Source organism: Crocodylus siamensis, chromosome 3 (genome assembly GCF_052110815.1).
Source record: "Crocodylus siamensis isolate JL-2025a chromosome 3, ASM5211081v1, whole genome shotgun sequence".
NCBI lineage: Eukaryota > Metazoa > Chordata > Crocodylia > Crocodylidae > Crocodylus > Crocodylus siamensis.
The window spans coordinates 60,682,758-60,709,657 of record NC_143397.1 but is presented as its reverse complement, the minus strand read 5'-3'; the positions used below and the strand labels follow the sequence as shown (position 1 = coordinate 60,709,657).

The 26,900-nt window shown below is 39.6% G+C and overlaps 1 protein-coding gene across 2 annotated transcripts in view; it reads right to left on the bottom strand.

Moving 5' to 3' along the window:
- Positions 1-49: 49 nt before the first annotated feature.
- The window catches only part of APC (APC regulator of Wnt signaling pathway), a 174,653-nt gene continuing 147,802 nt past the window's right edge, over positions 50-26,900 (bottom strand). For both annotated transcript variants that reach the window (XM_090038378.1, XM_090038379.1), the window contains exons 11-16: positions 25,810-25,905; positions 21,174-21,313; positions 19,997-20,074; positions 17,881-17,997; positions 12,808-13,022; positions 50-12,245 (exon numbers count right to left, since the gene is read on the bottom strand). In XM_090038378.1, the coding sequence (XP_089894504.1) occupies positions 5,681-12,245; positions 12,808-13,022; positions 17,881-17,997; positions 19,997-20,074; positions 21,174-21,313; positions 25,810-25,905 (7,211 nt within the window). In that variant the 3' untranslated portion in view covers positions 50-5,680. The remainder of the gene's footprint in view (positions 12,246-12,807; positions 13,023-17,880; positions 17,998-19,996; positions 20,075-21,173; positions 21,314-25,809; positions 25,906-26,900) is intronic.

The following is a 26,900-nucleotide window of genomic DNA, read 5'->3' as shown; positions in this document are numbered from 1 at the left end:
ACGCCTGGACTTACATGTTAGTAAAGAAAAGAGTTCCACTCTAAAAAGGTGCAATCAAGAGGAAATTTTATATAACACTGCAAGTAATAAATTATGCATAGCAAGCCCAAATCCAGAATTATAATAATATTATAGAAAATACACCAAAATACTGTTCAAGGAAGGATTCATTACAGAGTTAAGGTATTAGCAACAAAGTCTCAAACAGAAGCAAAGAACAAAACTGAAGGAAAGGCCTTTCTGTATTAAGCATGTATTGACTGATCCTGAAAGGTCAGGGTTGACCTTAGGAAACATGGGCATCAAGTCCATCTACTTTATATTTAAGTAAACATCACCAGTTAAGGCCATCTTAATTTAAATACCTAAGCTATAAACAGCACATAACTTATATGCACTCCCAGATGCTTCACCACAAGAAATTCCCTCCATTTCCAACATATAACCAACCACAATACACCCAAAGTCCTTTTTTTCTGGCTTAGACCTCTACCTTAATTCCAACTGCAACTATGTATCTGTAAACATGTAGAGGCATATATTTATAAATGAAATCTGTTATTTTTACATGAGAAAGTATGAAGCATGTTAGAGCATGACCCAGATATTTGATGTGGGCATATTTGATGTGGGCATCGTGATTGGTTATACCTTAGAAGTACCAATGAGTTGGTGGTAGAAATGAGGAATGAGTACATTTGGTTAATCTGGTAGGTATGAAGATGGTTGTCCAGTATACAGAAGAAAATAGTTTGTACTTGGCTGATGTTTCTCTTCTTGTTCATGGCTTTATCTATAATACATGGTTCACCATGAACAGGGACGGTTGGCATGCAAGTGGACAGAAACCCTGCAAGGCATCAGTGTAGGTAATACAAGGCTCTATTTAGACGGAAGAACCACCTTAGGACTTTAAAGAAGTGCTCTCCTGCCAGGGAATATATAAATTCAATATGAGCACTAGGTGAATAAAAACAATAGATCAGAAGCAGACTAAACTTAAGACTTTTCAATACACCATCAGACCACTCTTTCAGAATTTCCTGTGGGTAGAATTTTTCCCCCTGAACAATCGATTTAAAAAAAAAAAAATCCATCCCAGGACACACAAGCTAGGTTTTAAACAAAGAAAGTAATCTGGAGATTTATATATGTTACCTACATTAGGAAAAATCACAATGACTTGGAGAATATCAATTCATTTCACAGTTTGGTGGAGAATAATTTTTTTTCCTGCAAAGTTTTCCAAAAATAATTTCGGATACTAGCCCACATGGAAGAAAATAGCATAAGTTATTTTTCAGTTGAGAAACCAAGCCATTTATGTTTAACAGTGTTCCAAAAATATGTATATCTGACAAACAGATTGAAGGATTAACCCTAAAGTTTTCTCAGAGAAAATTATTTTTTAGCAAAAGACTGTACATAAGAAATTTAAGTTAGATTAGTTTAGTTTCTATAAACTGGAGTGCCATGGTGAATATCAGCATTAAAATGGAAAAGCTAGCTACTGTATAACCTAGCTATGGACTATTTAAATAGCATTTAAAGTTAAATTAGAACACATGTACATCCTAAAAGGTGAACTGATTATTTTGCAGGTTTTTTGTTATAACTTTGCCATTTTTTACATCAAGATGACAAAACTGTAAATTCAAGTTGAGTTATATGAGCATATTTCAAAGTTGATATTCTTATGCAAGTTCAAAATAAGCCAATCTGTAAGCTGTGGAGAAAAATCATTACAGTTCTACCAAAATTGGCAGTGGGGGAGGGGGAAAGTGCAGTTATATCAAGAAGAACAGAAAAGTGAAACTTGTTCTCCTCAGCTTCTTGCCTTCTTTTTGTCCATGGCTTGAAGCAAATAAGCTTCTTTAAACTGGTTTGATGGCTCAGCAGAAACTAAGGAAGCAAGAATAAATATAAAGTAGCATAAATCAAATTACCATTATGGAAAAAGCAAACAAACAAAAACAAAACCTAAAACATCGCCCAACATCTAACACACTGATTGATTGTCAGCCAGGGTGTTTGCGAGACTTTCAAGGGTGCCATGAGGTACCACACAATGTTAGCACTGTTAGGTTTGCCAACACGATTTACAAGATGAACCGTTTCAAATAGGAATTCATAGTGTTAAAACCATTCTTTCCAGTTGTGGTCTTTCTGAGATCTTGGCAACAGAAGAATTGATCTATTATTTTCTGCAATCAAAAAATCAAGTGAAAACTAAAAGATGGTATTTTCTGAGGGGTGCTGTGAGTTTAATAGGTGCCTTCTTCAGTATAAGAAAGATGAGAACCACTGATCTAGTACCTGAATGTTTTTCCTACCACCAGTCTCCTGATTTTATATAGTCAGCAGCCATTTTTATAGCTGAACTGTGGTAGGAAAGCTAGAGTTAATGTATACAAGGACAAGGGAATGTCCTTGAACATTGGCATGCGTCCACATTGGATAGTGCACTTGGATAAAGCATCATAGAAATGTAGGACTGAAAGTGATCTTGAAATCATCTAGTCCATTCCCTCACTTTGAAGTATGATCAGATATGCCTAGATGAGTGGTTCTCAACTTTGTTAGACTCAAGGCACCCATCACTAGAATCAAGGCATCCCCTTTGGAAAATGCTACCTAGCTCTTAGTTTTTACTTGATTTTTGACTACAAACAAAAATTAGAGCAATTCTTTGGTTCTGAAAAATTCAGAAAGACCACAAAAGGCCAGAATGCTTTAAACATTATGGATTCCTACTTGAAATCTCAGAGTTTATTTTGTGAATCATGTTTCTCATCTAACAGTGCTAATACTATGTGGCACTCTGCAGCACTCCTAAGAGGACCTCAGGGCACTCTAAGGTGCAGTGAAACCCTGGTTGAGAATCCCTGATATGTCCAACTAGCCTCCAGTTAAGGAAATTCCACAATCTATCACTAATCTCCAACTAAGGAGGGTCTAATGAAGGAGATCCTATGACCTCCTTAAGTAGCCTGTTTCAGTGTTAGAATAGATTAGGAAGTATTTTTAGTATCTGACTTAAATTCTTCTTGCTGCAAATTTAGGTAAGATATTTGGAAAACCTTTCTAACTACAAGGGTGGGGAAGCGTTACGTATGTTAAATCTGATACGAAACCCATGACAATGTTCCAGGAACAATCCCTTATCTGTGGTACTCAAAGTTTAACTCTAATCTTCACTTCATCTTTCATAATGTAGATTAATTATACAGTTGAAAAACTGAGCTTCATTATATGGGTGAGATTTAATAGAAAGCAGGTACAGAACTAATGTCAGTTGAGCATCTTGTACTATTATAGTATGCCTTGACATAAACATTAAAAGGCCAGGCATAAAAAGAGATACTATACCACTGATGCATGTTCCATTCTGTAGCCTTCCACAGTGCCCTTGAGCAAGTCACAAGCTCTTCTTGCACCTCACTTTATCTATAAAAGGATAGCCATAGTATTTATCTCAGAGGTGTTGTGAGTTTCTGAAAGAGTTTAAGATTATATCAGGAGCTATAGAAATTTCAAGTATTATTTATTATTAGATATGCCAATATATGTACCAAAACTGTACCTCCAGAAATAGTTTAGTAAACAAATAGGATGTGGGAGAAAGTTTAAAACACAGCCCAAAAAACCCCGCTCCCTTCTTCTTAAAGTGATGTTCCCTTCTTCTCAGAGGGCTTTGGAGTCTTCACTCAGTATAACCATGACTGTGATGGGAATGCCTTATTTTCTCTGTAAGTGGCTTGTTGTTTGGAAACAATACAGGTCATAAATATGCGGAATGTGAGATAAAATAGATTAATTTCTATGCTAGATTGTGCCTGTGGATCTCACATACTCAGTACAACGGTCCTAAAACAACTGTTAAATCAGCATTTTGTAATAATCCCCAAGCAGCTGAAGTCAGGAGATCCCAAATTATGGTACCAAATAGCTAAACTAAGGACTATGTAATAACCAAACTGGTTGAGGTTTTACAGAAGAACTGAATTGCTACTCTTGGTTTGATTAATCATGCACAACATGTTAACATATTTACGTAGAGGCACTTAACTGCCATGTTATCAGAGGATTTCCATCTGAAACAGTTTAACATGTGTCTCTACCTTAAACCAAAAATGTATCTACAGTCAAAATAAATATATATTTTTAAAACACATCAGTTTCTTTCCAGATTTATTTAGCACAAACCATATTCAAAAAAGGCTTCAGGCAGTAAATACCATGATTCAGGTATAAAGCTAATTTTCTACCATGACAATAAAGACTTAATATCTATGGGCTGCTTGTGGGTTTTTTTCCGACCCTTTAATTTTTTTCCCCTCATTTTAAAATAGACTTAAAATAGGATTAAAATTTCATCTTAGATTCCCATTGTCATATGACATTTTCCCCAATTAAAAAAAAAAAATCACAATTTAAAAACACAAAATGCTCTTTTCAGATTGTGTAGATGTGAAAAGAAAGCTACACTTGTCTGGTGGAAATAGCCTGCCTTTAGCCTTCCTACACACGAGAAGTGTGAAAATCTTTCACTTGCAAATATTTACAGAAGACTTAGGGCTTGATCCCGCAATCCTCATGTGCATCTGGTACAGCCATTTATAGGGGACAGGGGAGACAGCTCACGCGAATCTGTGCATTGGTTAGATTCTGCTGGATCAGGCCTTAAGTTTAAGTGCATTATACAACATTTTAAGGTGACATATCAAAAAATCTCATAATGAAATTATTGATTTTTTTCAAGAATGCAGAAGTAACACGCAAGATTTACATACAGTAATAATTTATTTCTGAAATGTTCATTTTAGTTTCTGTTGAGACATCACCCATGTCTCATTAATAAAAGAGCAGCCATCTTACCTCAAATACCAGAATATACAACAAGTTACAGCATAGCAAAAAATTCTACCTACTTTCAGATAAAATCTAATTCAGATAAAATAATTTTGTTCAAGGTTTTACAGTTACACAGATTTCCTTTTTTGCAGAGCACAAAGAAAGTGTAAATTGTTACACCATAGCTATCTATGCACATTATGTGACCACAGAATTGTTAATCATTACTTCAGAAAATGAACCATCAGTTTCACTCATGCAGAAAAGCAGGCTGGGAAAGCTTGTTCAGCAGAAACCATATTACTGTGAATTTCACAGCCACATGATTAATTATAGGGTTAGATGGATTCACAAATACTAAAACTGAGTATATTTTTTGCATAAATAATACCAATTTTTCCCTGATGTAGTTTAGTCAGTCTGTAATCTAGAAATGATTGATACAGCAATATATTTGTATTACTTCTATCTGTTGTGTTCATTATTTCCAGACAAGCAATATTTAAAGGATCATGGGATGGGATGCTAATTAAATACATGTAAAACATACTATACAAATATACTTGCTTTAGTGATTTTATTCCAAACTATCAATCAGGTATCCCTCCAAAATATTACCAGTGAAGACAAAGTATACTATCAAATATGGCTTCCAGAACAAGGACCCTCTACAAGAATCAAACCTATATACAAAAAAATAAAAATAAAAACAAAGTGAAACAAAAACCCCAACTTCCCCCAAGTCTTTTAAAGTTTCATTTGAAACAAAATTTCTACATAACTGTTGTAAATAATACATCAGGTTTTCTTTTATTCCAAAATGTATTTAAACAGAAGTCACCAGGTAAGACCCAGAATGACGTTTTGGACTCTGAGTTCCACTAGAGTCTGTATTTTCAGTCTTTGAATCTCGCTTCTTTGTGCTGTTATTTACTGGGGTTGGTATCTGGGATGGTCGAGCAGAACCATTATCTGCACTGCTCTTTCTAGGACTTGGATTGTAGTTGAAAGGAGTCACTCTTGCTGCAACAGCTCCACTAGGAGAGCTGTGTTTGCTTGAACCACTGGAACTGAATGGTGTACGTTCACTAACAGTGCTTTCGTTGGTCTCTGGTGCAGGAGGGGGGTTATTCAGCACAGGTTTGGTTTCAGTTCCCTTCTTGTCTGGACTGTCTATTTGAATGAATGAATTCAGGCGGTTTTCTAACCCAATGGTGCGGACAGGAACATTTCCTGCATTTTGTTTTTCCTGAACCTCTTTAGAATCTTTACCATTAGCATTCCCCTTCTCTGAAACACTGTCAATAACTGGGGGGGTATTTCCTGTGGGTGATCTTCCAGATCTAGGATTATTAATAGGGCAGTCTTCAATCCTCACCCAGACATCCTCTGTCTTAGACACAGCAGGTGCCATCTGATAAATTAAAGTTTTTGTATCAGCACCATTTGTAGCACCTGAGGAGGAATTCTGAGCAGGATTATTCATTATCTGAGGAATTTCATTTTCCTTGATTTTCCTCCAAGTCCCTTTTGCTGGCGCTTGACTTTCTTTAGTTTGCTTGTGTCCAGAAAAAGTACCTCCCTGTTGCTTTTCATCTTCACTTTTTGCCTTTTCACTGGATTCAGAAGAAGCAGACAGAATTGAGGAAGAACTACCAGTTCTTCGCCAAGTGCTTACACGAGGAAGTGATGAAGAATGCTTACTGTGCTCACGCTTCCATGTCCCTGATCTATTGATTGGTAGTCTAGATGGACTCTCAGAATGAGAACGAGAGATATCATGACGTTTTGCTGGCCTCCCATCATTATACTCTATAGAAGGACTCAGGTTAGGGGGTAGTTTTCGCCAACCACTAGTCTGAACAGTTGAATGAGTGGATAAAGACATATCAGGAAGCGATGGACTTAAAACTGGAGTCTGTATTTGGGATCTGGTAGGAGAATCTGGTCTAGGAGGAGAGAGAGATTCAAATGAAGCAGACTCTTCTAATTTCCTTCTAAGTGTTGGACTTGGAGCTTCTTTAATAAAAGTTGACTGGCGCACTAATACAGGTCTCTCCGATCTATCAGATTCACTTCCGCTGGACTTTGTGGATGACATTCTAGATATTTCAGTTTTCTTGGTTGATCCGCTGCTACTAAGAATTTGATTTAATCCTTTAGAAGCAGATTCACTTCTGGGAATGCCACTGGCACTTTTAGGTAATCCTGTCTGCTTAGCAAGGTTTTGCTGGCTCATCTGTCTGCCCGGTGATGTGTATGACATTCTTCCTGAACCTGAGGACTTAGTTGAAGCTGTACTGGGGGACGATGTCCTTGGCAGCTGGGACAGTTTGTTAGGAGGACTTATACCATTTCTTCCTGGGGAAATTGAGTTTCGACCTGGAGATTGCAGAGGTCTGCTTAAGGGCTGCTGTTGAGGTCTGGAAGGAGTGGAATCTCTAGATCCTGACCTTGAAGGTCCTTTACTTGATCCACCCTGTTGAGATGGCTGCCTGGTTATAAGACTTGGCTCAGTCTTCACTGCTGATTTAGCTCCTCTTGGGGAACTAGTGGAACTCTGGTTTTCATTGGGACTTTTGGAGCTGTTGTTTTTGAGTGGAGGCCCTTTCTTGGCAACTGGACTTGTACTTGAAGAGCTATTTCGAACTCCTGGAATATGAATCATTGTTCTACCTCGTGAAATTGAAGGCATATTTGTTTGCTGGGGCTGCTTCAACTGGCTTGAAACTTCTGAATTAGAGCGAACCTTCCCTGTAATCATACTTTTATAAACTTTCTTTCCTCCTTTAATTCCTTTATTTTCAGTTTCAGTTTTCTTAGTTTCCAGTGTACTTTTCTCACCTGGCTTAAGAATTCTTGGACCTTTATTACTAGTAAAGGGCTTTTCTTCTTGGTCTGGTGTAAGATGAAAGGGTGAGCCTAAAGAAATGCCCGATTTTAGTGAGAGAATGGAATCAGAGTCTGATGAAGCTTGTCTAGACAGTGAAGCAGCAGCAGCAGCTTGGTGTAAGCTGCTAACTATAGAGTTTGCACCTTCCTGAATAGCTTTCCAATCAAAATTCTCTGAATCAGGTGAAAAACCATGCTCTGAATCAGGCCTTTGAATATCTCTCAAATCAAGGGTCAGATCTTCTGCTAATATGCCTCCCATATTTCTAGAACTATTCTTTTCACCTTCATTTTTCATTCTTGAGGGTTTTTTCTTTTTAGGCATGGCAGAACTAATGCATTCCTGCAGAAGGTCATCTTCTGAGTCAATACTAAGGGAACTTAGGGAGCTGTTTCTAGAAAAACACACAGGTGTATCTTCAACGTGAAATGATTTGGGTGCATAACCAGAAGCTTGCGGTCTGCTCGGTTCCATCTGTGAATCAGGAGCTTCAGTCCGGTTTGTAGTTTCACTTTCCTTGTTGTTGTTTTCTTGATCAATATCGCTAAGAGAACTCAGAGATGAATTGCGAGAAAAACAAACAGGGGTATTTTCAATAGCAAAATTCTGCATTTTCTCATCTGTAGCTGCTCCTCTGTCTGGGATCTCTTTGGATGACTGTGGGAAAGTTTTTGGCTGATTTCTGCCTGGTGGGTGTTTTTGACAAGCTTGTGACCTATTAGTTGACTGCCGATTTGAAATCTGTTCTATATTGGTACACTCTTTTGTTTCTGTTTCCTTAGTTTCTTTTCCTTTTCTTAATTCTGCCTTTTCCCTAGAAAGGTCAACATCATCATCATCAAAGTCTAGTGAACTTAGGGAATCGTTCCGTGAAAAACAATAGGGAGTCCCCTCAATAGGTGTGTAATGATGAGGTGAATCAAATGCAAAGCTTCCTCTTACACGTTCTTCATTATTTGGGAGCTTATCGCTGAAGTCTCTCGAGTTATTTTTGAGGTTCTGTTTCTTTGCATCTTTGTTGTCTGAATAACTTCGTTCACTACTAACATTACTTTTTGGCTCTGTGTTTTTTCTTATGCGTGCTCTGTACTCATTAGTTTGAGGCATAGGTTTTACTGGTGATGTCGGCTTCTTTTTCTCACCATCTGGTTGGTTTTTACTAGCTAGAGATGAAGATGCTTGCTGAATTTGATCCATTATCTTTTTCACCCTAAAAGGCTTGTGGCTTTTTCCTTTTGGCATAGCAGAGTTAATGCACTCTGCAAGAATATCACCTTCTTCTGTCTTGTCATCATCCAATCCTGAGGTAGTTGCAGTTGAATTTTTCCCTCTTTGAGCATCATCTGTACTTCTGCCTTCTGTAGGAATAGTATCTCTCTTTTCAAATTCACCTGACTTGGTCCCTGTACCCACATTTTCCAAATTGGCCAACTCATTTGGTGGTGATTCTATTGTGAGATCACTCAAAGATGTAGCAGTTGAAAAATTTATTGGTGTACCCTCAACACAGTACACTCGGGGCATATCATCTCCAGGTGTAAAACTAACATGTTTTTGAGACTGCAATCTGTTTTGTGAAGGGAGAAGTTTATACACTGGCAGCTGGCTTGGCTTCCTGGCTACAGGAGGAGGTATTTTTGAAGCAGTACTTTGAGAAGGCTTTTTGGCTTTGCGTGAAGATTTTGTTGGCATTGCAGAAATAATACACTCTTCCAATATTTCAATGTCATCATCATCAGAATCATCTAGTATATCTTTTTCTGTTTCAGTGGGTTTCTCAGTTTTCTTCTCTTGGTTATCCTTTGTATCATCTGGCTGTTCAGGTTCTGTTTCATTTCCATGCTCATTTTCATGTACAGGAGGCATTATTCTTAATTCTACATCTTTCTGTATAAATGGCTCATCAAGACTCAGAGCACTTAGGCTGGACGAACACGAAAACCCATCCGGTGTACTTTCTGTAGCAAAATGTAACAAGGTATCAGCATCTGGCAATACCTGAACTCTTTGAACTGCTGCATTTACAGCTGCCTGTCTGGGTCCTGATTCTCTCTTCTCAGCATTAGATACTTTGCCTTTAGCTGTTTCCCTCTTTACCTGAACTGCTTGAGCAGGTGGTGGTGTTTTACTCCTGCTTGGTGGCATTGTTTGTCCAGGGCTATCTGGAAGGTCACTGGGGCTTATAATACCACTTACCATTCCACTGCAAGGATCACTTTGAACAGAACTAGCAATTGAACGACTTTCAAAACTATCCAGGGAACTTACAGAGGTACATCTGCTAAACATAAGTGGAGTCTCCTGCACATAATGTTCTGGTGGGCTTTTTGGAGTCTGAGCACCACTTTTTGAGGGAGATTTGGCACCTGAAGAAAATTCAACAGCTTTATGTCTAGATGAATCAGACGGAGATAAACTAGAAGTCTGAATTCTATTGGATTTTGTTCTAATATGTTGTGTTGTTGATGTGACTTCACTTACTGCACCTTCAGTAGATAGAGGACCACTACTTTCTTTTAGTTCTGCTATCTGCAGAGTGTTATTTGCATCTGTTACACGGGTGGCTTGATCACGTCCTATTTCATCTTCTGCTGATGACAAAGATGACAAAGAGCTACATCGTGAAAAGCATATTGGTGTGTCTTCCACACAATAAGTCTGTATGGTTTCCTGATTGATGGAAGGAGTTTTACAGGAAGCAGACTTCTGAGCATGACCCCCTCTACCCTGTGCAGAACTTGGATGAAGCTGGTTCTGTCTCTTTGAGTTGGCTGAAGCAGCTGATGTGTTTCCACTACCTGACGAGATATGATCAGTTTTAGTGCTCTGTACAGATGAACTTTTTGAAAAAGAGAAAGGTGGCTTCTGAGACGATGGAGGGACTTCTGTTGAGTATTTCAGACTATAATCAATAGGCTGATCTACATGATGTTCCTCTTCATTATACTTTATACTGTAATTAGTTGGTCTGTCTTCTTCACCTTCATGCTGCTCCTCCTCAGAGTAACGCTCACTATAGTTGGTTGGCTTATCATCATCATAATCATCAACCTGGCACAAGGACTGGTTTACTTTTTGGTTCATTCCAAGAGTAGAACCTACTTTGTTTTGTTCAGAACTGTTGGAACTTCTTGATCTGAAAGGAGAAACACATTCTTGCTGTCCAAAAGGTGACTGGTATTTCATATGCTTATCATCACCACTTTCAGTGTATACAGGATAGGATGTATTTTGACTTCTTGACTGCCTTTGTTCATTTTGTTTTATTTCATCTTCTATTATATGTTTAGGCCTTGCCCATCTTTCATTCTGTGAGGGGCTCTGCCTTCCAGAGTTCAACTGTTCATCTGAATATTTAAGACTATAATTGATAGGGGTGTCTAGTTCTCCGTCATTGTCATCCATATGATTTGCACTGTGTATCTTATGGGCTAAATCAGCTGGATATTGTCCATAACTGCAAAATTTACTTTCATCATCTTCAGAGTAAGATTCAATGGAAGGTTTCATTTGACCTCTTTTGCCATATCCATCACTGCTACTGACACTATTTAAGCTATCATTTGAAGCTCTTTTATATTCCATTTTTGCATAAGGCACAGGACATGTCCTGTTTGAATTCTCAGATTTAGGAAAATTATAAGTAGTTGAATGTGCATGGGCAGTGGATGTTCTTCTTAGTGCATTTCTATCTTCTATCAAGCAGTGCATTTCAGATGTGGATCCAGAACTTCTGTCTTCTTGTGGAATATGCATATTTGTTACTTCTTCCATTACTTTGGTGATTTGAGCTGCAGCAGTTGAGATTGGCATTCCTATTCGCTTGGAGGAATTCCCAGTGCTTTCTGTAGCTGAGTGATAGCTGTTTAATCCCATTGCTCGCTCTCTGTCTAAACTTCTGTCCTTTTCCGACCGAGAGTTTTCTATATTTCCTCTGTTGGAAGAGGAGGAGCCAGGCAATACTGTAGTATTTAAATACGGTGAAAGTACAGTCATGTTACCAGTATTAAAACTCTCTGACCTGCAAATTCCATCGTCATGTCGATTAGAGTCCAGAACATATTCACTATACAGATTTTGCTTATGTCTCTGCTTGTTTCGGTGAGATGTTTTGGGGCTTAAATTATCAATGTTGTCAAAAGTCTCTGATAAATGCTGAGCATCTAACTCTGCTTCTAGTGCCTTTTGCTTTCGAACATGAAGAGATGGCAAGCTTGAACCTGGAGACATAATATTGGCATCCTTATATTTTGCAGGTCTGTTTGCCATCAGGTTTCTTAAAGCTGCAGCACTGCCCATAGCTATCATTTTGTGCTTTGAATGAATGAGGTTTTTGAGCATGCTAACTGCTCCCATGTCCCACAGAGCTTCTTGATCCTTTGCGTTCCGTGCAGAGAGGTTCCACAGGGTCCCACATGCGTTGCTAACTATTGTCAAACTGTGTGACTTCAAGTGCTGTAGTAAGGTTTGCAAGCAGCTGTTCTCTCTCAAGATCTGCCTGGAATTAAGTGGAAAACTAAAATCAACACATGCCATTTCCAAAAGATGAAGACCAAACAAAAGCATATCAAATCTAGTTGCAGCTAAATTTAGTGCTTAATCAAGATAATTAGTTTTAATTTCTACAGCACAAAAGTATTTTAATTTGCTAAAATCATAACCTAAATGCTAATTATATTCTACTGCAGTTCTCAGCTCTTTGTTTCTTTTCCTCTGACACCTCCCTCTTCTGTGTAGACTGCCATTTTTTCCAGGTGGTTTTCTCTGGCTGGAATGACTGATGGAAGCTTCCAGAAGAAGCCAGTGTTACTACTTAGTGTTTAACAAACATAGCAGATGCTTCCCCCCGCCCCCCCCCAGTCTTTTCTTTTTTTTTTTTTTTTTTTTTACAGACAACTGTTACCCAAGGGAACTGCTTACCTTACCAAAACCATCAAAAATAAAATTAACCTTGACTGTGCTACTTATCTGGAATGTAGATTTATGTTGGAACTTTTTATGAGCTCTGTTAAAACAGATTTCTGCTACAGAATTTAGATAAGAATAGATGGCAGATTTACCTGTGGTCCTCATTCGTAGCAATCAAGCTAGAAACATTCCGTAGTATTCCTCCTCCGCTTTCAATGATGGCTAATGTATTTGTTTGGCTCCGGTATGTTAGTGTGCCAACTAAAAAGGCAAGAGCACCATCCACAGCACATATATCAGCTTTATTCTCAGTGCAATGTGCTGACAAATTCCATAAGGCACTCAGTACACTTTTTAGGGTGGATTCCTATGAAGAGAGGAAAAAAATTATATGGAATTAGACCACGGGTTTTCAGCCTAGGGTCCAGAGTGCTCAGAGAAAACTGTGAACAAAATATAAACTGAGCATTAATGCCTGCTGGAATCTGCAGACAGCCTGAAGCCACAGCTTTAAGAGGAATGAACTACCTCATCAAATTCAACAAATCCTAGACAAAGCATAGCTCAGGAACCATAAAAGTTTAGCATTTTCTTTTAATCTGCTGCAAAATTTGAAAATTTTGTAACAGAATTTACCATTTTGCTGCATTTGGATATCTAATATTTTGTTCTCTATCTTCCTGCAGCTGGCACTATTTCTCCAGATTTTCCCCACAAAATCTGATTTACATACAGCAGGTCTATGGTTACCACCCTTATTACTTCCTTACCTTTCCGTCTCTCATGTTTGGATCAGACCTACTAGGTCTGGCAAATTCCAAAATATGTACATCATGTGCTTGTCAGCTATCATGTTACTTCAAAGAGCTGTCACAGTAGCTGACAAAGAATTCTGGGTAGGAACATAACCCATTAAAATGGGAATGTTGAGCTATTTTAAGACTAAGCACATACCTTTACATACCAATGACTTCTTCAAGCAGAAGCTTCTCAATTTACAAAACTGGAAGACAACTTTATTAAATGACAAAATCAACAAAAAAGTCCTCTAAACATCATACTTTATGACACAGAATAGTGGAAGCTGCTAGGCCTCATATAACACACTTAGGGCAACACTGATTGAACTCTGCCTCTGATGCCATTATATAAGAATCAGCTGTTGCCACTTAAAACAAATCCCATCTTCATTGATGTGTCCAGCTGACCAATCCATAATGTAGCTACAGATGTGGGTTCAGCTGTTTAGAAATATTAATTACAATTGTTTTTTCTTAATGCTACTGGAAAAAGCTACAGGTGTTTTACCCTACCCAGTTTTAACGTCTACCTAGCATTTGTAAAGATTCTCATGAATGAGGACTTCCTGTTTTGATATCCAACTCAATCTGTGATTTTGAAGGCCTCCATTCATCAGTTCTTGCAATGGGGTTGGATTGTCATTGCTGTTTTGTTAGTTGCCCTAAAGATATTTGAGGGATGAGGGAAAAATCATCTCAATTAACTGGTCTGTAAAAAAGACATCTAATTTGAGGTGGCCCTGATTGATCGCAGTCAAAATGCAGGACAAAAGGAGTGGCACAGTCTGTTACACACTAGCCATTTCAAACTGCATTTGTACACCTCTGCCACTAGGTGGCCAGGGACAGAACCTGGCCTCACAGAATTGTCCCTGGAATGACTAGCAATTACACTGAATGAGCCCCTATTAATTTACAGATGTTGTCCTGTGAAGCAGTGTTAGAACAGTTTATCTTGTGTACTTCACAGGTACTTACTTAAAGTGGAGCAACTGATGTACCTCTGTAGGATCCTGAGACAAAAAGGTTCTTCTGGGAGAAATGCAATGACTGTTTACATCCCTAGCGACTAAATCCCTAACTACTGCATCACAAAACATTTTGATAGATGTTTTCATTCACCATGGAGCTTTGAGAGCAGAAGAGATGCCAGGGGAAGTAGGAAATGTACCTGATGAGGCTGTTAATGCTGTACACTTTATTAAATACTAGTCCAACACCACATACAAATCACTGTTTTAAGTGAGGAAATGGGCACCCAAGAGCAACAGTTTCCACTTCAAAAATAAAGTGTAATAGCCTTCAGGTACCAAAGTTTCAGATAATTAATTTGAGCTCAGAGAAGGGACCATAGGTGCCAACTTTGGTTTTTGCCGATGGGTGCTTTTATTTTTCCTGCATTTGTGTGCTGAGCCCTGCACATGCCCAGAAGCGACACCCCGTCACTTCAACCCTTCTCACCCAATGTCTGTAAAGATCCAGGACTTTAGTTCGGGTGTTTTTTTGGCTCTTTTATCTAATAGCTGATTGATAAGTGCCAAAAAGCTTTAGCTAAGTGCCAAAAAGCCCCGCTGAAGGGCCCAATCTTTACAGATGCTGCAGAGCTGGGTTGAAGTAACACGCTGCTTCTTCCAGCAAAGTGCAGTTTTGTTTTAACATCTGCAAGCAGCCATGGAGATCTAATATTTAAAACCAAAACAGCTGTGGCTCATGGGTGCTGAGCACCCGCTAATTTTTTTCAGTGGGTGCTTGAGTGTCAGTCACCCACCAAGTCAGCACCTATGGAAGGGACCATAATTTCCCTTGCTGAATTAGTCACTGATCAACACTAGCCTGCTCTGAAAGCTCTTCTTCAAGGGAGGAGCTGAATTTTCCACTAGAGATCACAACTCCAGGGTGGTCCTGAACAGGTACAGGAGCTTGTGAGCACCCTGTTCTTCCTATATAGTAAATAAGAAAGCACCTTAGGAAGTCTGGTTATGGAAAAGGTTAAGAACCATTAGACTATATATTTTACATAATATTTGCTTTTTACTTTCTTATTTTGAAGTGTACAGAGATGATTTTGCAATTCAGTAAACAAAGGAATCTACAATTCCCTTTGCAGTATGCCTAACAGAAAATTAGAATAATTGTTTGTACATATTTGGTGACACTCTGATCCTTCAAAGCTACAATTACAAAATCTAAATTACAATTAACTTATAAACAATTTATATACCTTGTCTGCCTATGTCCTTAGACCAATGTGGCTATAACCAAACCCCGGAAATGATCTATACACTATTTTATTAGCACTAAACACAAGCTGGGAATGTTTTTATTTTACTTGCACTTTCCTAACTTAGCAGTAAGAAATATACTGTTACGACAGAGACTGAATGAAACCATCACTGAAAACAGTGAATCTAAAACAGGGGTGGGGAATTATTTGGGCCCACTGGCCACGTAGGGATTTTTGGTAAGCTACTGTACCTGGGTCAGCACACCTCTCCCCCACACAACAGCTCACCAAAATCCCTAAGTAGCCCCATCCTGTCTGCCTGGCCATAGACCCTGCCTGCAGTGGGGTGACATCATGGAGCCCGGACCTACGGCAGAGCTGCAATCTGCTCCTTGCCTGCAAAATTGGTGCCTGCTGCAAGGGTGTGTAGGCGGTAGATAACAGCTCAGCTCTGCTCTTGCCTGGAATGGGGCTGCAGGTGAGCAGGGAGCGGCATCCAGGAACAGGATGGCTGGGTGGGCAGGTGCCCCGTGATTCCAGCCTCAGCTCCACCCATGTATCCCTCTCCTGGATGCCACTCCCCCAGATCCCAGCCCTGGCTCCATCCCAGCTGAGCACACAGCATACCTGTGATGGGTGCTTGCTCTGCAGGCAGGAGCATGCAAGGAGCAGATTGGAACTCTGCTTCACGATTGGCCAGAATGGGGCTGTGGGTGGGCAGGGAGTGGCATCCAGGAGTGGGATGGGTAGGTGGGCAGGGCCAAGGCTGGGATCATGGGACTCTGGCCCTGTGTTGTCGCCAACCTGTGGTCTCAGCCCCAGCTCTGTCTGCCTGTCCTACTCCCAGATGCCACTCCCCCAAATCCCAGCCCTAGCTCTAGCCCCATTCTGGCCACTGCCTGCACACCCCTGTGATGGGCACCAGTTCTGTGGGCAGGGTTGTACAGGGAGTAGATCATGCCTCTGTCTTGGGTCCCAGCTCCACACTGTAACCGCTTCATGATTCTGGGGTTTCCATGGAAACCAACTGGGACCAGCACAGGCAGGGCACATAGCTAGGCGGATGGGATAAGGCCATGGATAGGCAGGGAACTGCATCCAGGCCTTGGTCTGGGATCCTGGTATGGTAACAGTGCAGGGTGGGGCTAGGGCCAGGTCACAATCCATTCTCTGCACACCTCTGCCCATGGAACCCGCATGCATCACAGGGGCATGCAGGTAGTGGATTATGGCCAAGGCCCCACACTGTCACTGCCCTGTGATCCCAACCTTGTCTGCCCATCTTGCTCTGGAACACCACTTCATGCCTACCTCCAGCCCCATCTCATCCACCCTGCCCTCACAGGTCCCACCCTGGTGGCAGCAATGAGGGAGACTCACTGGGGTGCCCAGGCAGCAGGGCTGGATCCAGTGGAGGCAGCAACTGAGAGCTGGGAAGCAAATCCAGGTGTCACACTACTCCAACTCCCTGGGCACCTGGAAGCAGCCGGACTGGCAGTGCCAGAGCCTGGGTTGCCCCCTGTGCGTGGGTTGGGCAGGACCAAGGGATCTGCTGCAGGCCAGAAAATCCCTTGACAAGCTGGATCCAGCCCGTGGGTAGTATTTTGCCCACCCCTGGTATAAAAGCACCCTCCAACTGTGGATATATATAATAAACAGTCACGCTCCTTCTAGGTGGAGAGTACATGAAACACTACAATTCACCACCAAAACACAAGTTGCATGCACGGCCAGTCAGACACTGAGCCACATGAGCAAAGAAATTTTAGAACCCTGTTTGATGGAGGTATGTACTCTTGTCAGATGAAATACCAAAAAGCAGCCGAAGAAGCTAGGCAGCTGATGGCAAGTTAAGCACTGAAAGTGTGATCCTGGAAGAGAGAAAAAAGGGAGATTTGGGGACTGGAGATTTGCTGGCTGGAGAAAGCTTTGGAATTTTCAGCAAAGGAACTGCCTTGTGCTTGATTCCTATTGTGCGTGTGGGAAACAGTACTTTGGATCAATGGTTTGCAACTGAACAGGACTGCAACATAAAATACTGGACTCCATCAGCATTTTTTTTCCTAATGGAAACAAACTAGAAGAACCTGAATATTTGGCTAATGGCTGAGGACAAAAGGGTAACAATATTTTTTTCTGTGTCTAAGAAGAAAAATTCATACAGGCCTTTAAAAATGTACTACATCTTTTACAAATTATACCTTTTTAACTTCCAAAGCACATTCCATCAAAGCTTTCACGCTTCCAACTTCACGCAAAGTCTTTTTACTGTTGACATCTGCTCGCCAGGACAAATTCCTCAAAACACTTGCAATGACCTGCAAACATAAAAGGAAAATACATCTCAACATACTGAGTTTTTCACCAGATGATATGATGACCCTTTCCCTTTACAGCTTCTGAATGGAAGCGACAAGTTTGGAGTTCTCTCTCACACCACTGGGCTAGCTTGTACATTAAAAATTTGCTCCTATTTAGTGTCCCTCTAAAGTGGGTTTATAGCTCAACAAAAATATATGCGTCAACAAATATTTTCTTTCATCTTTTGGGTAAAAGGAAAAAAAAAAAACTTTGTAGAACTGGAATGAACCACTAGTTGAGAAACTGAATGGTAGCTAAGAGTTCTACTCCACAGTATGCTTTCTCTGACAGCAGCTAGTACTTAGGAATGGAAGAACCCCTACAGTAGACAGCTGCAGAATAACCTAACCCAGCTAATTATGCCCTGAACCACGAGAACCTATATCCCTTATAAAATAGACAGGTTACCATTTCGTGGTCTAATTATCCATAGAAGTGCATAATCCTTATTTGAACTTCACTGGGTCCTGAGCATCAGTGCTATTTTGCAGGAACAATTTCTAAGGTTAAGTATTTGCAATTTAAAATTTATTTTTCATCTCCCTATTCTTGTGTAAGGGCAAACAGGAGTACACAATTTGTGCCTTTTACCATTCTAATGTGCTTATACAACTATCATGTCCTCATTTCTGTCTTTCCTATAATGAACAGTCCCCTTTTCAATTTCTCTTTAAATACCTCTCTTATCTATTTCTATGCTCCTTACATTTCTGCTGTTGTTCTTCCCACTGAGAATATATTCTATACAAAACTACATCTAGTATTCCAGGTGTAGGCATTAAATAGTTTCAACATTATTTTCTAACCATTTTAATAGTTTTTAAACTATTATTTTTAAACTACTGCTTCATAGTTTGCTTTTAACTACTGCTGTTTGCCTTTTAAACTATTGCTTCATAATGAGAATTTTCCATTGAGCTATTCCTGCAACAAGCATCAAGGCCTGACTGCTTTTAGCTGGTTAACTCAAGAACGTGTAAAGATATTTTAATTTGTTTCTTCCAACAAGCCTTACCCTGAATTTTTCAAAGGCACACATTCTTTGATTTGATATATACTTCCATTTCCTCATAATCTTCTCTACTCGATTAATTCATTTAACTAATTCTAAAGATGTTGGCACCATGTTATTCACCTTCCTTTCCAGATTATTAATCCATACATTTAACATTTGTCCTAATTATTAAATCAGAGGCTCCCCACTGTTATCTTTCATTGTCTCTTATCTACTCTCTCATTTATGATTATTTAGCTTCTCTAGGAGGTGTGAGGTATTTTGTCAAAGAGTTCTTTAAAGTTTAAATCAATTTATCTTTAGCAGTGCTCCTTCATCCACTGTTTTGCTGTTTTTCCTTTCTAAAAACTGTGATGATTTGTTCTTTTATATGTAGTGGTTTCAAGGTGGTTTTCAATTCTATTTTCACTTGCAATGTCAAGTAGTCTTCCTGGTACTGACATAAGATTTCTTGGTCAAACACTCAGGATCATTCCAAATGCTCTTTTAAAGAAATGTCTATTTGCAAATCTTTAAAAAAAATCTTTATGGAGGGTCAAGACACTGGACTAGATGCCTTGGTGCAGCATGGACACTTTATAACATACTGTTTGTAGAACAACCTAATCCAGCGTAAGGTAGAATATCCTTTGAAGCAGAGATTCTTCAGCCACTATATACTTTCTTTCACCATATGGGAAATGTCAGAGAAGAAATATGCTTAAGATACCCCCAACTGCAATCTCAGTCCCTTGGGACCATAAAGCATAAGAAAAGGCATGAAGTCAGCTATGAGTGGAGGAAGAGAAGAAAGCACTGAGTGGGAGGAATGTAAGAAATTAGAGAAGAACATAATGCAAGCGCAAATTAAAAGTTTCAGTATGATGTGATGGAAGACAGAGCAAATCAGTGAAATGATTCTTGGAGGGGAATGTTTCCTTCTCAAAGGAAAAAAAAGTTACCTGCTGCAAGTCTTCACTCTCAGATTTTAACTGCGCAACGAGAGCTCTCATGCAGCCCTTCATAGAACACAATGTAGCCTTTCAGGGAAAAAAAGGGAAGAGGCTATTAAAATATACAAAATGACAGATGCACACAGTTCTCAAGTAATAAACTAGTCACCCCTGCTGATTTGGGTTAAAAAATAGCTCAATGTTATTGGTTTTTCAGTTACAGACATTTAATTCAAATTCTACAACCACTTAAAAGCTGAGCATGATTTTCAGGCTCAATTCTAGGGAGGCAGGAGCAGCATAGATCTACTAATCTATTCAAATTTTATCTTTCTAATAATGGGTCCAGGACCAGACATGGACTAGTCTTGAGCTTATTTACATCAGGTCCCAATAACATACTTTATATGTCATTTTTTGCTAAATCTGACAAGATATTTACTTATTATCTACTTAAATTTTACTCCAATGAGTATGTTGTTTACTCCTGATCATATTTTTTTAAATAAAAGCTTATTTCATTCTGCATCCAAAAACACTTTCAATCATTTTAATCTTGACCTGAATTAAAAAATCATTCCTTACATCAGGGGAAAAATGAGATTATTCTTAATAACTATCAACCTAAAAATTATATCACTTGCACAAGGAATTAATTTGATAAGATATACTGCAGAAAAACAGGCAAATTTGTTAAAAATACAATTTTCATAACAGCTGCACTATTCTTTGGCTGGACAACTAGCATTACAATACTCTCTGTATTTGGAGCTGTGTAGTAAGCTCAAATCTATGGGGCTAGAAAAACTTTGCATAATTTTCCAAGAGAAGTATGTAATTTAGTATCAATTAAGTCTCTGTTTGGGAATATGGACTATATTAATTCATACCAAAAAACAAGACAAAAAATCCAAACAAACCAAAGATTCTGATCCCTAATTTAAAGGCCAACCTGAACCCAACTATTTCTGGAACAAGGGTGCTATTATATTTTTTAATGCAATGTTTAGTCAATTGGTGTTACAGCCTACCAATGAAATGTCACAGCTGTCCCATGCCCCTTTCATAAACTTGCCTTGGGGATTAAACATCACCCTCTCACTTTTCTGAGAAATAAAATTTAACTCAGAAACAAAATTATGTTATAAAATGTAAAATTATGTACAAAACTAATTTCAAAATATACCTTGTTTGCCACATCTCCAAAAGTCAAATTTGTCAAAGCCATTCCCGCATACCGTCTTAATGTAACACTGTAGTGGTCATTTGTTAGCCCATACATTTCACAATCCACTTGCAACAGTTCTGCGATGGCTTGTAAACCTCCTAGACAATAAAAATTATAATTAAAGGCAATATTAGACGTGTGGCATTTTTGGTCTTCCTTCTCCAAAGCAGAGACAACACAAAAATAGCTGTACAAAATAACGTACCAAAAATGGTGCAAAATAATGTCAATAAAGTATATCCATATTTTAAGCAGAACTGTAGTAAGTAGTTTCATCTATAGCTGAAACTACCTAAAAATTTCTGCTTTAAGACTCAGTTTTTAGCTAATCAAAAAAATATCAAATTCAATAGGATTTTTTCCATTCCATGCGTCTGTCTCTGGTTGATGCTTTTTGGGAGAGCACGGTACTTTCATAAATGGCTTGGCTACTTCTGAGAACAAGATCTGAACTAAATACATTTTTTAATAACCATTTCACTGGCAAGCATACCTCCATGTTTTGGAATTTGAAATTGATTGAAGCAGGGGTGAAAAGGCTCACACTCTGCTGGCACAGCCGTGATGTGTTGTTTCCGTGAAAATCTTCCAAAATCTAGCTAAGTTACTAAAAATCCAGTTAGCATATACTCAGTAGAGCCTTTTATAGATATCTAAAGATTTAATCTGTACTGAGTATTCCCTGTTCCCAAAAAGCTCTTACATAGCAACCAGACTACCTTATGGGGACAGTGATGACTAGCTTCCTAGGTGTGCAGCAGCTTAGCAGGACTAGTAACACTACTTATCCTCCCTTTTGCCAGGGGACACCTCTTCTTGGCTGTCAGTGCTTCTCTATTTATTCCCAAGCAGTAAAAAGTAAAGAGAAGAACCTGGACTCAAATGCAGAGGAGCATGCCCCAGGCTGGATACGACCCGCAAAGAATCTTGCAGTCTGGATCCAGCCTGGGGCCCCAAGTGAGTTTGCCACCAGCTTTAACTAAAGTGTTAGAGGTATGTGCTGTGGATCTAAGGATTCTAACAGTGCAATGATCTACGTGGATGGCCAACATACTTCCACCTGATGGATCTTATACTTTTTTCAGCTTGTTTTTTAAAGCCTTAAGCCCAAAGCAACTACTTTAAAATTATTTTGTTTGCAAAGTCAAGCACTCACAAATTACAAAATGGCAGAGACAAGGTCATCTTTGCAATTCTAATTCTCTTGTTTGTGTAAATTATGATTTTTTAAAATTATATGGGCATGTATTTCTTCCTTAGGATCTCTTCCTTAGGATCTCCCCTGCCATAGTCAGTTCACTAGATGAACCACATCCTAGGAATGAATTAAGGTTGTCTGCTGAGGCCCATTGCCTCATTTGTTGCAGAAGCTGGAAGATGTACAGTGAACAAGGCAGGGGACAGCAAGAACAGGAAGAACAGTCTGATGGCTTAGACATAGGACTGTCACCCTGGAACAGAGTGCCATCTCTGTCACAGAGTTCCTAATGTGATGCTGGGAAAGTCATATACACAAAAAGTTGAGTTTTTTTGTTTTTGTTTGTTTGTTTTATAGGTAAGGCATTAAAAGCCAGATCCAAATCATTCTCAGAAGTGCCTCTATTTAAGCACTGAAAAGTCTGAATTTAGGCTCCTTGCCCCAGAAAGGTGATCCAAATTGCTTTTATTTGGCAATGGACAGATAGCTGCCTCCAAAAAGCAATCCAAAGCACCTAGGAACTAGCCAATAAGAATTCCCGGCACAGGAATGTATCCCAGTTCCTGCCCATCATATACTATAATGCAAACATTGTGGAAATACCAAGGAGGATATTCAAGATTTTTGCAATAAATACAGGCTTTGGAGTATGCACATTAAAGTAAGCTTTGGACCACTGGTTGAAAAAAAAAATGAAATACAGAAAATAATTTTCCATCCAGGAAGCACATCCTATATTCTGTACTGTTTTTTTCTCAATCTACTGAAACAAGCTATCCCATGCACACTTTCTCTACAAAACACGTGCCTAAGTAATTTTAAATACAATTTTTCAGTTTTAAATCACGTACATGGTAAAGTTGCCTGCTAAAAGCATATTGGGTTAGACTCACAGCCAAAATGCAGCTGCTTTGTATCCATCTACCTAGAGGATCTGAGCAATGGAGAATTCTCCAAGCCCGCGAAAGTCCTTCAAGGGTCTAGGGCTGCCAGCCAGTTCCTGTAACACTTCCTCTCCCAAGATCCAACACATAAAGGGTTTTGGCTGAACAAATGGGAAACTAGTCCGGATGCCATATCATGCTGATCCTCTGCTACTACACAGTGCCCCCAGACCAGTGACAGCCAGTATAAGAGAGACCTCCCTCTTCACTTCTTTATCTATCTTGCACTGGTTATTGACCTGATATTCACTGGTCATCCTTGCTTCCACCCCCTGTGTACATCAAGCATACAGTTCAGAGAATTTGGGCCATCAGTTCATTTTAAGGAAGTCATTTACACTTACTGTAACGGTTGTTCTTTGGGATGTACTTTGCACATAAGTATACCACATACAGGTACACGTGCACCTCATATCTAATCAGAGACTTCTAGTTATGGTCCCTACAAAGGCAGCATATGTGCCCTTGCCTGTCCTTATGCCTCTGGCTGGGGACAGCACTGTCCTCATGTGGGCTCTCAATGACAGATCTGACTTGGATGCTCTAGGCCAGAGCATGGCATGAGAAGACTTTTTGCTTGGCCCACAGGCCTCAGGGCAGGCAGCGGGAGAACCACAAGGGGCCTGATCCTTGTGGCAGTGTGGCCCCTGCCTCTTCCTCACTGTCCACCAAGGTGCACGTGCACCTGTAACCAGCAATGAGCCGGGCCAGGGCTCCACAGACCCTGGTGCAGTTGCTAGCACCCTCCCTGCCACCTGCTGTGAACAGCCTGGGCTCCATGGTGGGAGGCAGGAGCCTGTCCAGAACCTGAACCGGCTGTGGGGGAGCAGGGAGGCTGCAAGCAGCTGCACTGAAATCCGCAGAGCCCCAGGCTGGCTTGGTGGTGGTGGTGGGTGCACTCATGTCTTGAGGCAGATGGTGGGGAAGGGGCTGGGGCTGTGCTGCCACAACAAGGATCGGGCTCCTCATGGCTCCCCAACTGTCCGTCAATGGCATGCTGACATCTTACAAGTCAAGGCTGTGGGTGTTTCTGGCACTCTGACCCCTGCTCCAGGCACTCATGCATTTGACTGGAATATGTACATGTACCAGTTATCTCTAAGTAGAGCTGTTAGAGAACAAAGTAAATAAATGCGGGTACATCTAAATATGAGTTTTACCACAGAACTGATTAATTAGCTCCACAGTAAAACATCACTGTCTACACATGCGCCTGCATTAGGGCACATTAAACCAACTAACTCCGCTGTAGGATAGTACTATCCTACAGTGGAGTAGTTATGTGTGCTGAAATGCATGTACAGACAGTGACTGTGGCTAACTGGGACATGAGAGTGCTACAGTGTGGGGGCTGCCTGCCAGCCAGCTGCACACTGTAGCACCTTTGTGCCCCAGCATGCTGAACCAGGGTACAGCAGCCCTGGGCTGGCAGGCTGCTGCTCTCCCCCCCCACACCGCCCCAACAACCCAGGGGTGGGCAACATGCTATGGTCTTGAAAGCACATGTAAATGTTGCACCTAGGAGCAATAACTCCAGCACAAACTGCACCAGAGTTTATTGCTACATGCTAATTGCATGTGTGGATGCACCCTGTTTGTCCTAAAATACATCATTAAATAATGGCCTATCTTCTTTGCACAGTTTGTACTTGCTGCAAACTGGAGCACTATGGATGCCAAGCCACTTTCCAGGGAAAGAGAATGAGGAACCTAAAGGCACAGTTGAATGCAATATATGCATGTGTGTGTACAGACACTGCAAAAGATAACTATGGATGACTTCAAAGAAAGTCTCAGTGTAATGTGTGCATGATGAGTATTTATGAAGTGTAAAATGGGCACATCCTTTTACTTTACCTAGCAAGTGCACATGTCAAAGCACAGTTCTCTTTTCATCTGACAAGATCAGAACAATTAGAATAAAGGCTATGTAGAACACCTGATGATTACTACTGCATAATTCTTATTCTTATTGATGAATTCTCTTCCCAAGAGAAATAATATGTGCTTCTTAATGCTCATTAAAGGTGGCTGGAGACCTGTGTACATTAATAGGCATGGAACAGACAAAAGGGCAAGTTTGCTCTTCAGAAAGTGTGCCAATGTGCCTTAATTTCAACTTGGAAATAGGGTTGTCTCCATGGAGCAGTCCAGCCCTTCCAAAATTCCCAACATGTGTTTTCCATGGTCTTCCAAAATCGCCAACTGTATCAGCTGCCAGCAATTGTGATGGCAAATCAGTTAATAATTCACCAAATAAGAACTGGGTTGAGATCACCATATCATTCCAACAGGCTCAAAAGAATCACCTGGGGACAGGGTCGTTGACCTAAATTAACTGGGGATTTATCTACACTTGTGGCAATATTGAACAATTTATTGGATTTCTATATAACACACATGAAAGTTAAAAACTTCTAACAGATGTATATAGAAAAATATTTGCTCTTACCAAGCTCATTCATTGCATGCCTATGTTCTTCATCAAATGAAAGTTTCATCAGAACACACACTGCAGGACAGATCTGATGGTCAACTGGAGCTGGCACTGTTCCACCCCACCCGAAAAGGAAACAATTAATATTTACTTGGTCTATTAAAAGGGTGTGGTCAAGATAATATACCTTCAAGGGAATACAATTTCAAAGTAAATTTTAGTTGGATTACTGAAAAAATGCAAGAAAAGACTAAATTAATTTTGCAATCTAATGAAAATGATTTGTGGACAGACTTATGCATACATATAACCAAACTTCTAGATATTTAATTTCTGGTGCTGCAAATATTCCTTGTAAATAGGAATTTCCACCTTATCAAACAAGTAGATTTTGAAGGCTGATACAGTTATTTGGCTAATTAACTTGACAGTGGGCACTGGTGGAAAGAATGGAAATGTTTCCCCTTAAATCAGAAACACTGTTAGAAGTTAAATTGATACTTTAACATTTTTTCTCTTAAGAAGTGCATTTACTTTACAGTGACAATACTGTAATAGCTTAAAATTCCCTGATCTATCATACACAGGGTATCCTTAATAGTTGCTTGTATTACATTGAATAGGCTGGAACTAGACTGCTCTATTTGTACCCTTCTAAGACCAATTTTGCCAAAAAGAAAAAAAAAAAGGAGATCTCCTTAGAATATCCTTCCCTCTGAGTAAAAGATTGGGATTTTAAAAAGCATTACATATTCAACATTTAGAACATACAACAACAATAATAATAAAAAAAGACAAATACAATTACCATGAATTTTAAAAACAAGTTCGTATAGAGTACAAAAAAAATCTTAAGAGTCCACTTAGAAAAAGTACTAAATTCTACTATTTAAAGAACAGTATTTCAGAAAGAGTGTATAGATAGTATGCATTTCGCATATGGCATCCTGTTTTCAGGTATTATGTAAGTTTTTTAAAAATTACCATGAAAAAGACTGTATATAATCTATACGTTACAATCTATCTACATGTGCAGACACAATATACACGCAACTGAAAATTCAGGTTAAAAGTTAAATGCTTCTATAATATACTGCTAATATTTT